This window comes from Cadophora gregata (assembly GCF_030347475.1).
Source record: "Cadophora gregata isolate MNR1 chromosome Unknown scaffold_3, whole genome shotgun sequence".
NCBI classification, from domain to species: domain Eukaryota; kingdom Fungi; phylum Ascomycota; class Leotiomycetes; order Helotiales; family Ploettnerulaceae; genus Cadophora; species Cadophora gregata.
The window spans coordinates 1440197-1452683 of record NW_026695926.1 but is presented as its reverse complement, the minus strand read 5'-3'; the positions used below and the strand labels follow the sequence as shown (position 1 = coordinate 1452683).

The following is a 12487-nucleotide window of genomic DNA, read 5'->3' as shown; positions in this document are numbered from 1 at the left end:
CGCTAATTCCCCTTTATGCAGGAGATCTTTACGGAGAACCTTGATTTGATGTTTGCGCCTGCTCTGTTGGTGCAAAACCTATCATTGAATAACGTTTTAATAACCACGTCCGAGGACGGATCAATCTCCTGAGACGATCACACACTTACACGATGGTTCCCAGACTTCCTGAATTGCCTGTATGCCTTGCATCAGACAGGCGTCAGATTTGGTCACTTGAACGACCGTAAGAAAGCAGTTTCTAGCCTGTCATATGCAATTTCCACTTCACGTTATCAGAGGCAAATTATTTCACCTTCAAGGGTCAAGTTTGTGTTCGACGACCAAATGGCGTCCAGAGAATCCAATCTTGGGGGAGGATGTCTTCCTTTTCCACCTCCCTTCCGGAGACTACTTTACAGGAATCTGTCCTACCAAAGCATCAATTAACAACACTAATTGCGGTTGGCATCAAATTTAGGTCTTATTCTAATCAGCAAAGCATTCCGGAAGTTGATCAACCTTCTCCTTCTTCTTCTCTGCAGGATCCTGGGCAGCAGCTGCCTCTGGTCTTGCTGGAGTCATCGCTGGAACCATCGCTGGAGTCATCTCTGTCTTTGAAGCTGTGTTGGCTGGAGCCGATTGTGGATTTGGCTTCAATGAAGGTGGTGTCGGTGTTGAGACTCGGATGGATTCATATCCAGAATGGTTGCTTGCAAGAGCAACGACTGAGGAAGGCTTGCGGCTCTGAACTACCCTGGGTAGGATATCAAGAGGATCGTCGTGCTCTTCTCCGTTGACTGATTCATACTCTAAAGCCTTAACAAGCTTATAGATGATCACGGAAAGTACCACTCCGGCAATTGGTCCAACCCAGTAGATCCAGTGGTAGCTAGGGAATGAGTGATTGACGATGCATGGAGCAAGAGAGCGAACTGGATTCAACGAGCCGCCTGTCCAGAACAAGCCTGATAAGGTCAATACCGCAGATCATATATCATTCGCCCAATACTCACCAACAAGCTCTGCAACGAAGTACGACAAGCCAATGCCTATAGGAGCCAGATATGTAGCAGCATGGTGTTCTGCTGCGAGCATGAAGATCACGAAGGTCAATTGAGCTGTTAAGAGCATCTCAATCACAACTCCTTGGGCCGGGGTTGTTCCACCACCAAGAGTTGTACCGGTATTCAGACCACCATTGAATAGACCATAGACCATATATGAGGCTGCGATAGTGGCGACTGTTTGGGCGACGCAGGGAAGTGCGCACCTGGCCCAAGTGATGGCGCCAATCAAAGCCATGCCGAGTGATATCTGCAGTACCATCAGTCAATTGGTTGAGTTTAGCTTGGAGCTGCATACCACGGGATTGAACAAGCCTCCACTGATGCGAAAGAAGGTCCATGCAGTGACGACTAAACTGAAACCAGCAGACAGAGAAGCATAGAGCAATTGCGCTGGCGAGGCAGCAGGCGGAGCTGTGGAAACCCCATCTCCCTGTTCTTTGTTGGATGATGCACCGGCCACCTCGACACCAGCAAATGCCAGGAAGACAAATATGAGGGTACCAAGGAATTCGCCGATGACAGCAACAACATGACCCCGAGCAGAGGGGTGAATGAGTTCGAACAAGCTCCTGAATATCTGCTTGAGAGGATCGACACGGGAGAGACTGGTTCCTTCGCGATTGAGATTCATTGTAGGAGCGCGAACCAACGACCCTAGCCTGTTGTCGGCCAATGCCGGGGCCAATCGAGCATCCATGTTGCGTCGTGATCAGAGTATTTGATGATGTATGAAAGAGGGCCAGGTAGGTAGGAGATGCTTAGGTGGATAAGGATAAGGGTGGAGAAGTGATTGTGTTAACGTGGATGGAAAGGTCTACGGTTGACGACGAAAAATCTGGGGGAGGGTACATCGCAGATCCATCGTGCTTTCTCCACTCCCTAATTCTCCGCATTTCACTTATTTCTCATGAAAACATCAGTGGGCTTGACTTGGAAGCTCCTGACGATCGCACCTGCCACCAATGTCCTGTTGATGGGATACCGCTCGCTTAGTTGCTTCAAACGGTCTCGGAAGTATGTCAACAACACCCACGCGTTGAGCTAGCACATAAGAAGAACTTTGTAACAGCACTAATCGCATGGAACCAACATTCAAATTTCAGGAGGCAGCTTTGTGTCATTCGAATAATGCAACTTGAGACGAAAAGACAATTGAAGCCCGGAACTAGAAGTGCCAAAAGATTGAATTGACACATTCAACAATCTATTACTTGCACTAACAGGTGTAGCCCATCTGAAAGTCCTGCGAGTGGTGCCGATAAAATAAGACGAAGTTTCCTCATCTACAACTTGGTTTCTCGTCCCTTCTTGTATAGCTCCTCTACCCACTGCATGAACAACTCAATGGTCTTCGGGTCTCCCGGCGGGTTGAGCTGGCTTCCATAAATCCCAGAAATACCACCAACACGATCGACAAACCACATTAAGTTCGGGTATCCACCCCAAAACATAGTACCCTTTCTTCTACTTCCAACATCCTCCATGGCCAACATCCCACCCAATCCCCAGTCAACCTTAGTACCGAGAGGCAAACCACCAAATGTGTTGTTGACTTCGGACAGTTTCAAAATCTCCATCAAAGTCGCCCTCGAAGCATCCGTCAACTGCGGTTTGAACATCTCCTTCACCGTCTCCGATTTCAGTAACTTCCCATCATCAGCCAAAACACTGTACAGTAACTTCTGATAATCAATAGGCGCAGCATATCAACCCGCACCACCAGCACACGTCTCGGAACCACTATTCCAGAGCTCTTTTCCCTCTCTATGCACAATCTTGCCGGTTGGATTTGCCGTCGTACCGAACATCGTAACGCCTCCTTCCCGGTCATTCATATCTGTCATCTTGGCCATGAGATCTGGTTTTGTTTTCGGAAAGAACGAAAAGCTCTTGACGCCAAGCGGACCCCAGATGTTTTGTTGCTGGTAAGCCTCGAGCGACATGTTGGTGACGCGCTCGACCATCCAGCCAGCCCATTCAATCCCTACGCCATATTCCCAGGCTTCACCTGGTACGAAGAGGAGGGGAAAGAGGAAAGCTTCTTTGAGGTCTTGGGAAGTGTTGAGGTCTGGTGTTTTCTTCTGCCATTTCCGGTATCGTGTCATCAACGGATCTGTAAAGAGAACTCGTTAGTACAGATTTCGGTTTGCTTGCAGTGCTTGAATTGCTTACTGAAGAAATCATATGTGAGTCCTGAGGAATGGGTAAGGAGGTGTCTGGTCAAACAGTCAGCACTTTCAAACCTTTTGGAGTGATTTGGTCTCACCTGAGAGTGATCGCCTTGGTATTCTCTACCAACACTGGCGTTTCTTTCCCCTGTTCGTCCTCTTCAAACCCCGTCAAGATCTTGACCCCTTTAAACTCAGGCAATATGTTCGTAACATCCTCGTCGAGCTTCAACAGTCCTCGCTCAACGCATTGCACGGCCGCAATTGTGGTGGGAAGCTTGGTACATGAAGCAAGCCACATGACAGCATCAAGCTTCATAGGATCAGGATTGGTAGCGTCTTTGAGTGAGCGTAACCCGAAAGCTTTCTCGTACCGGTATCTGCCTGGAGTTTGTTAGACTTCTCTCAAGACCTGAATAACTGTGGGATGCTGTTACCTTCTCTATCACCAGCGATCAGAAGAGCTCCGGGAATCTCTCGATTCTTCACAGCCTCCTGCATCCGCTGTTCGAAAGTTTGGCCTGGCATCTTGAATTTGTGAATATTGAATCTATCTCAATGGTCTACGATTCTAGCTTTCAAGTCGCTGGAGGTAAATAGCCAGTTGCTCTCTAGGGAAAGAGGATCGAATGTGTGGTTAACTGGCGAGGTAAATATCACGAGAAGAGGCACAGCATGATTGATAATCCAAGAAATGAAGACAAAGGAGACCAGAGATACTAAATAGTATTCAATCTCTGCATCCCGCAGAGGGATAACCTCCACCGAGACGGCGATCCAGGAATCTGTACCCCTCAAACCTCGGCTGGCTTCCCAGCCTCGCTCTAGCGAACTACCCGCGAGCTAAATCAACAACGCTGGGCAAATCTCCGATACCCAACCAATAATATTCCTTTTGCACAATGCAAAACATTTGCCTTATTCAATTAACCCTGTTACGGAGTTCCGAGCTCTCAATACTTCTCTTTCTTCGTGACGTATGATTTAAGTAAGAGTGAGCGGTCAAGACTTAGGTAGACTTCGAGATACCCGACTGCATTGCCGCAGGAACGAATATGTGCGGGCGCTCTATGTACCTATGTAGGCTTGAAGCATGAATGTAAGTCTCTCAACGTGTACCGGCGATCATCATTCATCATTCGATATAATCGTATCAGTCCATAGTGATGGTTGTCAGCCTTGCATATTGCATGCTCCGTGACTGTATCGGCGTTTAGGCCAGGCTGTGGTCGGGTAAGCAGAGGAGAAGTGGTATTTACGTCCGATGGGATAAATGCCGAAAACATACTTCTTAGTAACTCAGCAGGAATACACGATGCTGTGAGATTGTCAGCAGACTTTGGCAATGACCCGCTGGTACCTAGCTGCCTAGGTACTGTTCAAGAGGGTAGTCACTCACCGAATCAACAGTCCGCTAAGAGAGTTCCCGTACGTAACCTTTCGAAGGTCCACACCTGCAATCACTTAACTCGAAGCAAGATAAAGGAAAGATATGGAAGGAAGTGGCGTGATCATCAACGCCTCCATTCTACAATTGAAGAAAGAATCCTCTAATCCAGATAAGACTATTACTGTACAGTTACCTGTGCCCTCCGAACGCCTTGCCAATGCTCACTCAGATCACAAAACACTCAAGCTGACATAAATACACCCTAACCATTCCCAGATCGTGTCATAAAAGTACAGTCTATCCCATTCCAACATATTTGAACCAGTTCGGCCGGCAATCTTCTTTCATGAGCCAGGACTCGCCGTCTGTGAAGCGGCCGGTCATGCAGCCCTTGCACTTCGGTGAGTTGGGGCAATTGAAGTACGGGATGTGTTGGTATCCGATGTCACGGAACCTGTTTACTTGTTAGTTTGCGCGGCTTATCAGCAGTTGATTGGGAAAAACATACCAATGGATCTTGCTCGAGTCTTCGAACAATCCAAGAGCAATACTGTGCACAGGTGCGTCTCCCCATCTCTCATAGAAAAATCCACCCGCACGATCCAGATGATTGAAATAGTCTTCATACGCTTGACTCCTCCAGAAACTCATATCCGCAATCTCAAAATTGGACCAGAAATGGCATGTGGAGTATCCATTCGCTTTCATATTGTGCTCGGGTCTCCTTGTCGCATCTGACAGCCATTGCATCGCATTGTTGTCGTGAAGGTATTCGGGATGAGCAGCAACGAACTTCGTAGTCTCGGGCCACAGCGTAGGAATCGATTGTGGCGCATCGTACAGATTGATCGTGAAGCCGTAGGTTTTATTGTGGTCTTGCATGTATCGGAAAACATCATAGTCCACATCGCAGAAGAAATGGACCTTTGGCTCGACTCGCCAATAGAATTGTGTGTTCGCAAGAGCGGGGTGTTTGTAGAAGAGACCACTGTTCCATCGGCACATCTGATGATAGGACTTCATGGCTCCGTACTGGATATCATTCTCCTTGAGGATTTTGGCGGATTCTTGGAAGAGCTCCTCGTCGATCCATGAGGGAACGTCCCAGTGTTCTTTTGGAATAGTTTCTGAACAAATTGTCAGCAATTTCCTGTGCCTAGGCTTCAATCCATCATACCATATATACACTCTGCTTTCGTCTCTGCCTTCGTCCGCCTCTTGAACTCCTCCGAGAATGGCACATCATTGAAGAAGGTCCATGGGTAATTAAATTTCGAATTCCACGTTCTTTCGAGATCTCGCATGGCTTGTACCATGCCATCAACCTCCTCGTTTCTAACCAAAGATAGGAGGGTAGCGTTTATTCGATTCGTCCCTTCAGCACCTAACCCGTATCCTTTGTCCGCCCTCCACAACAATCCTTCAGGCTCATCTGTGACTGTATAGTGCATCAGCTAAAGAAATACCATTTCAGGGCCAATTGGGCGCATACGGTCCAGGTTGGGGTCTCTGTCCATATTCTTGAGGGTATCACCAGGGCCTTTGGGATACCTGGTTGGGCCAAATATTTGGTATAGGAAGAAAATCCATAATCCTACAGCTGCCAGACCTAGCACTCGAATGGGTTTCGCTATCGCCATGATGGTTGGGGAGGAGAGGAGTGTTGTATCTCTCCAACAAAAAAGTCCTGTGCCCTCAAGTTGCGCCTCACACTCAGATCTGGGATCGATCCCCTTAACGGAAGTTCCCGTAATCCCATCAACATGTCTCAATGCCTCAGGCAGATATCTCTCATCATGACCACGGCGCGTCTCCCCAGACGCGTGCATTATCAACAGAAAAGGAGCAGCTATAAGAAATATTTGCGTCGATGGTCTTGTGGCAATGGCGCATATTGCAAAGCTAGGGGGGTTGACAGATGAGCTTGTGCAGCTCCTCACTTCTACTTCAGCAAAGGTAAACAATATCCCCCGAAACAGAACTTCTCCATGTTACAGCCTTTGCTAATCTCTGGCACAGTCAGACCAGGCAAGGTTCAATATACATCGAGAAACTGCGCTACGAGCTTTGCGCTTCAACAACTACCCACGAACAAATCAATTCGATGTCACAAGCCAACTGGATGGTCTGGAAGAGAAGCTGCGAGTTTACAATGAAGATCCCCTGGCAGATGCATTACGGGAGCGACTGGATAAATTGACGGCCTTAGAAGTAAAATGGACCCCGGAAATTCTACATCTTCTTCTTGAGCTATCGGATCAGCCAGTATCGAAGTCAAAGCTGGAGAGGTTGGACTTTTTAAAGGAGCCTGAACCAGATGCTGGACCGACTCTGAAATGGAAGGACCTCGCTGCAGAGGATCCTCTGTTGCGAGAGAAGAGTGTCTGGCGGAATGTCGACTTTGCAGCCGAAGATTCGGAGGGCGAGGATTGGTATGAAGATTCTCGATCGGATGTTTCAGTACATTCGGGCACGACTGCGCAGTCAAGTGTCGAGGATGAGCTCAACAGGCGTCCAGAAGACCATACTGTTGACACTATCGACAAAGTAGCACTGCAGGAATTACGAAAGCAGCAGTTCTGGCAGAAGACTCCAAATGTGTTTGGGGTAAAACTGGAAACAGTGAAGAAAAGCATAACGGAGCTCCAGGCTATCCGGGAGGTTCTCTTTATGCTAGGGGGGCTTCCAACGTCACTCTTCGAGGTCGATCCTAAAGAGCAGACGATAATTCGGCCATCGAAAGGTTATGCGCTGAAGCATATATCTGCAGAAGCGTTCTTCAAGCTTGCCAAATCCTTTGCCGACGATGGATCGTGCCTCGCTCGTCTTCGATCATGGATCAAGCAGCCACAGAGCATTCCATTACTCCAAGTGTTGCAGAACACCCTACAGGCTCTTGTTCACGACTTCGAAAAAGCGCTGTCGGAAATCCAGCAGCGGTTCATCTCCCCCGAAGAAGATGTTGTTGTCAGTCTTCTGAGTGTTCAAGACGAACTCGCATCTCACATATATCCCCTTGTCCGACTTTCAAATATCATCAAGAAGCTAGAAACTGAGCGATATGCTCACGCATTTCGATACTTGGAAATGATTTACGACGATACCTGCACTTCACAAATGAACGGAGACGAGAAAACCTATGAATTCATGGGACGCATATTTTTCGACTGCTTCCGCATGTACTTACGGCCGATGAGGACATGGATGGAAGAAGGAGAGCTGGCGAAGGACGACAAAGTATTCTTCGTTTCGGAAGCAATTGGAGATGTGGAGCTGGCTTCCCTGTGGCAGACCCGATTTAAGATCCGGAGAACCCAAGATGGTGTCTTACATGCACCCAAATTTCTTCAAGCTGCTGCAAACAAGATCTTCAATACTGGGAAAAGTGTGGTAGTACTGAAGCATTTGAACCAATATGAATCGCTACGATCTACGGGAGGGCCGGAACCGCTTCTTGACTTCGATACAGTGTGTACTCCATCCGTCTGGCTTGCTCCTTTCCCGGAGCTTTTCGATACTGCCTTCGACGGCTGGGTCCAGAGCAAGCATCATCACGCATCGTCGATCCTCCGAAAGACACTGTTCGATTCATGTGGCCTTCAAAGGTCACTAGATGCTTTTTCTTACGTCTACTTTATGGCAGACGGCATTACAGCATCTGGATTCTTCTCCAACGTCTTCGATAAACTTGACACTTTGAACGCATCCTGGAATGACCAATTTACTCTCACGGAATTGTCCCAGAGCACCTTCGGCTCAATTCCATCTGTGAACCCCGATCGACTTCGAACAAACGTGTTGACCATTCCTCGCAAGCACCGAGATGTCGCAAATTGCCGAAGGACAGTAAAGGTCCTGACCATTCTAGAATTCAGATATCATCTGTCGTGGCCAATACAGATCATCCTCACCCCAGGGACCATCACATCATATAGGCGGATATTCACATTCCTGCTTCAGATTCGACGAAGTTCCCACATCCTCACTCGACAGCGTCTGATCTCTGATCGACTGACTGCCACCAGTAGCACTGACGAGCGTGCGATCTACTACGTCTTGCGAACGGGGTTGCTGTGGTTCGACCAGATGCTCTACTATTACCTGACATCACTTGTGCTGGAGCCACTGACACAAAAGATGCGAGCAGATCTGGAAGCAGCGGAAGATGTAGACGCCATGATTCAGGTCCACTCGGCGTATATAAAAGCAGCAACCGAGCAAGCACTTCTTGGAAGTAAACTAGAGTTGATCCATAAAACCATTCTCAAGATCCTAGATCTAGGAATCAAGCTCGAAGACGCTCAAGCTGCTAATGCAGCATCCAATAAGGAGGCCATGGAACATCAACAAGAGATGATGGATCTCTCAATGGCAAGTCTAGGCTTGCAAACTCCCAGGAAGAAAGCCAAGCGATTCATGAAAGTGCCAAAGTCAGCGAAGAAAGACCTGGATTCAAGTTCTGACGAGGAGAATGAGGACTTCGATGTTGATTTGAGTATCTTATCCTCGCCCGGTGGTGGAGACAAAGAGGAACTTTCATATCTCGAAAGACTGAGGAAGATGAAGGCAGATTTCGATAGGCTAGTTCGCTTTGTAGCGAGTGGATTGAAGGGAGTTGCGAGGGTGGGAGGAGGAGATGCAGCTAGGAGTTGGGAGTTACTGGGCGAGATTCTGGAGTCTGGTCTAGGGAATGACAGTGGGACCATGGGGTATCGGTAAAGGCATCGTGTCAAGATTATAGGGATACACCTTTTGGTGCTACTGCACTCTCGAGAACGTTTGTTGACAGCTACATGTGGACGGCGTTAGATACCCAATATGACTTCTAATCTTTCTGAGTGTCTTTGGGCTATCCCAACCTCAAAGCCTGCATTGTAATCTGATTTCAAGGGCAGGCAGTAGGTAGTTTTCCAAACAAGACACTGCACATAATGTCCTACAATCAAAACAAACCCTCAAGGTTCTCGCTTGGAAAAGGGGTCAGCAAATACCCACGCGAATAAGGTAGCCTTGGCAAGCGGATCCGCATTATCACGCCTCATGTCGTGCTCTGAGCCACAGCCAACGGCTGCAGTGTTTCTCTCCAAGCGGGGAAACTGTCCGGGGTATTCGTACTGTACAGTACAAAACCCATCTTTCTCAACTTTCCTCATCCTCTGCACATCTGGCGCAATGTTTCGTCACTTCATATTCAGATCCAAAGAGAAAAGCTGCTCTGGCGCCCTTTAGCCCCTCTTCACATCCTGTCAACTAATCACACAGACGGAATGACTCCGAATTCCGACGCCGACGAGAGCAGCCAATGGGCCAGACATGCTTTGTAAGAAAACGGTCAAATTCCCATTCACGCACGGCGTTCAGATAAGTATCGAGCTATGTAAGCTACCTTTTATCTCGTTCCTTATCGGGAAGCTGGTCAACTTCCTCTCCTCTAATCAGATCTTCACATCATCCATTCTGTTCCATCCATCTCACCGTCTCGCTCCTCCATTTCCTATCTATCTGGTATCCTGCATTGTTTGGAAATACCAAGCACGGATAAGCTTTGACTAGATAACCTCTATTCGAGACAGAGAAAGGCATTCAAGTCATGATGGCAGACTTCGAATATGTCTCGAAGCACGAGGCAACGGAGCAGACTGGTCCCAAACCACCATTGGATCTCAGCCATCACCTGTCGAGAGTCACAGCTGCGCGGAAGGAGAGTCAAATCAAGAAGTTCTATCAGTACTTCCAAATCCCAGGAATTGGTAACCTGGCAGGAGGTGAGTTTGCAATTCCTTCTTCCTTGCTGATAGTAAAGGTGGGGTGGAAGTCAACATTTGGCGTTATCGCCTTGCTATCTAGACATCAATGACGCTGATACATATTATATTGCAGGTCTACCCAATGCTTCATTATTCCCCTTCGACACTCTCGAAGCCCAGATCGCGCAGCCAGAGCGCTGGACGCCTACTCCGAATGATCCAAACGATCCATATAAAGACCTTTCCAAGACACTCGAGAAGACCAGCCTGAAGAATGGCAGAGATGTCACATCCTCCACGCATATCACCGTGCCACATACATCCGCCATCAAGAACCCAATCCAAAAGATCGATCTCACAACAGCTTTACAGTACGGCACTGCGCAAGGATACCCTCCACTCTTCTCCTTCCTCCGCCAATTCACCCGCGAAGTCCTCCATCCTAATGTCCCGTATGCTGGAGGCCCAGAGATCAATCTTACGTGTGGAAGTACGGATGGTATGGCGAAGGCGCTGGAGGCTTTCACGAATGTCTGGAGCGAGGAGAAGGATTGGGTGCGCGAGCGCCCGGGTATGCTGTGTGAGGAATTTGCCTATATGAATGCGTTGCAAGCTGCTGCTCCAAGAGGAGTACAGATTGTGCCTGTGGCTATCGACTTGGAGGGTATGCTGCCCTATGGGCCTGGTGGACTGGAGGATGTTCTTGAGAACTGGGATGATTCGAAGGGAAAGAGACCGCATTTGCTGTACACTGTTACGTGAGTACTGTCTAAGGTTGCTCGTTTGGATGTGATATTGACATCGCACAGCATTGGGCAGAATCCAACCAGCGGAACTCTGTCCGTTAAGCGTCGCAAGGAGCTCTACGCCATTTGCAGCAAGTATGATGTTATCATTATCGAAGACGATCCATACTGGTATCTTCAATTCCCATCAGCAGTTGGAAGGGAAGCAGAGGCACGGAACCTCCCTACCCCAGCTCCACAACCAATCCATGAGTTCGCTAAGAAGTCTGGATATCCATTCATCGACAGTCTCGTGCCATCATACCTCAATGTAGACTACGACGGCCGAGTCGTCCGCCTCGACACTTTCTCCAAGACTGTCGCGCCAGGATGCCGAGTCGGATGGATTACAGCGCAGCCCGCAATTATCGAAAGAATCCTCCGCATCACAGAATGCTCCACGCAACAACCCTCCGGTTTTGTACAATCCATGCTTTCAGAGTTAATCATGGGCCCTCAACCTGCCTTGGCAGAATTCTCCAAGAAATCCAAGAAGGACCAACTGGCATTCACAGGCTGGGAGACCGACGGCTGGGTGCGTTGGCTGGCTGGTCTACGAGGCAACTACGAGAACCGCATGAATAGGATGTGCACGCAGCTCGAGGAAGGCCGTTTCTTGCTCAAGCAGAAAACACCAAACCAAATCGCTGACGCTGACTGGGCTGTGATCTCCAAGACGAAGATGTTCTCGTTCGATTGGCCACGTGCAGGCATGTTCGTTTGGGTACACATGCATTTCGACACGCACCCACTGGCAGGCGTCGTTCCCGGTCCCAAGATGTCCGAACTCCTCTGGGTATTTCTCACCACAGTGCCATACCTTGTGCTCGCTAGTCCTGGCTCGGTGTTCAGTCCTACAGAGGAGATCAGAGCGGAGAAGGGATGGCAGTATTACCGTCTTTGCTTTGCGGCTGTGGATGAGGATGAGGTGGAGAAGAGTAGTAAGAGGTTTGCGGAGGGGATCAGGGCGTTCTGGTTGATTAAGGATAAGAAGGAGATGCAGGATATTGAGCCGGAGATTAATGAGGCGAATCTTGGGCAAGTGTGTGATTTGGGGATGGGTATGGCTTGTTAGGTCTCTACATATGTCCTTGGGAGGCATCTGTCATATGGTGCTAGGACGGCTGCTTACTTGGGATACAATCGGTAGAATGGTTACGAATTTGTTAATGTCAATATCAATGCAGTCATGGTTTGATGAAATACAAGAAGGAGACTTGCATATGCATCTATGGCGAATAGTGACGAGATGTGTCAATTCCTTTTGTATGGCTGGACGCCGTGGGGGTTTTGGTTACCTGCAACACAGTCGCCTTCTGTTTCACGAAGCTCGCGATCGGTTTTATTG

General features: G+C 48.5%; 5 protein-coding genes across 5 annotated transcripts; 2 read left to right on the top strand and 3 right to left on the bottom strand.

Annotated features, from left to right (window-relative positions):
• Nucleotides 1–468: 468 nt before the first annotated feature.
• Nucleotides 469–1746, bottom strand: ONS95_009018 (uncharacterized protein; the record flags this gene model as incomplete). The annotated part of the gene is made up of 3 exons (XM_058502585.1): nt 469–947; nt 996–1296; nt 1345–1746. 3 exons carry the CDS (start codon nt 1744–1746, stop codon nt 469–471), a joined length of 1182 nt encoding a protein of 393 aa, XP_058361514.1.
• Nucleotides 1747–2332: 586 nt separating this feature from the next.
• Nucleotides 2333–3745, bottom strand: ONS95_009017 (uncharacterized protein; the record flags this gene model as incomplete). The annotated part of the gene is made up of 5 exons (XM_058502584.1): nt 2333–2717; nt 2778–3162; nt 3222–3265; nt 3316–3601; nt 3655–3745. The coding sequence occupies 5 exons, from the start codon at nt 3743–3745 to the stop codon at nt 2333–2335; spliced, it is 1191 nt and encodes a 396-aa protein (XP_058361513.1).
• A 238-nt stretch (nt 3746–3983) lies between these two features.
• ONS95_009016 (uncharacterized protein) lies at nt 3984–6301 on the bottom strand. The gene is made up of 6 exons (XM_058502583.1): nt 6100–6301; nt 5785–6045; nt 5116–5734; nt 4617–5061; nt 4506–4535; nt 3984–4440 (listed from the first exon to the last, which is right to left on the bottom strand). The coding sequence occupies exons 1-4, from the start codon at nt 6245–6247 to the stop codon at nt 4905–4907; spliced, it is 1185 nt and encodes a 394-aa protein (XP_058361512.1). The 5' UTR covers nt 6248–6301; the 3' UTR covers nt 3984–4440; nt 4506–4535; nt 4617–4904.
• A 190-nt stretch (nt 6302–6491) lies between these two features.
• On the top strand, nt 6492–9326 carry ONS95_009015 (uncharacterized protein; the record flags this gene model as incomplete). Its single annotated transcript, XM_058502582.1, has 2 exons — nt 6492–6563; nt 6627–9326. 2 exons carry the CDS (start codon nt 6492–6494, stop codon nt 9324–9326), a joined length of 2772 nt encoding a protein of 923 aa, XP_058361511.1.
• An 871-nt stretch (nt 9327–10197) lies between these two features.
• On the top strand, nt 10198–12214 carry ONS95_009014 (uncharacterized protein; the record flags this gene model as incomplete). The annotated part of the gene is made up of 3 exons (XM_058502581.1): nt 10198–10372; nt 10488–11112; nt 11164–12214. The coding sequence occupies 3 exons, from the start codon at nt 10198–10200 to the stop codon at nt 12212–12214; spliced, it is 1851 nt and encodes a 616-aa protein (XP_058361510.1).
• Nucleotides 12215–12487: the final 273 nt, after the last annotated feature.

What these genes read in the sequence shown, in the direction of transcription:
- ONS95_009016 (XM_058502583.1), bottom strand. Translation starts at nt 6,247, where the DNA reads ATGGCGATAGCGAAACCCATTCGAGTGCTAGGTCTGGCAGCTGTAGGA. An exon ending in CAGAGACCCCAACCTGGACC is followed by an intron (nt 6,046 to 6,099) that starts GTATGCGCCCAA and finishes TGCACTATACAG; the next exon opens with TCACAGATGAGCCTGAAGGA. An exon ending in GACTCGAGCAAGATCCATTG is followed by an intron (nt 5,062 to 5,115) that starts GTATGTTTTTCC and finishes ACAAGTAAACAG; the next exon opens with GTTCCGTGACATCGGATACC.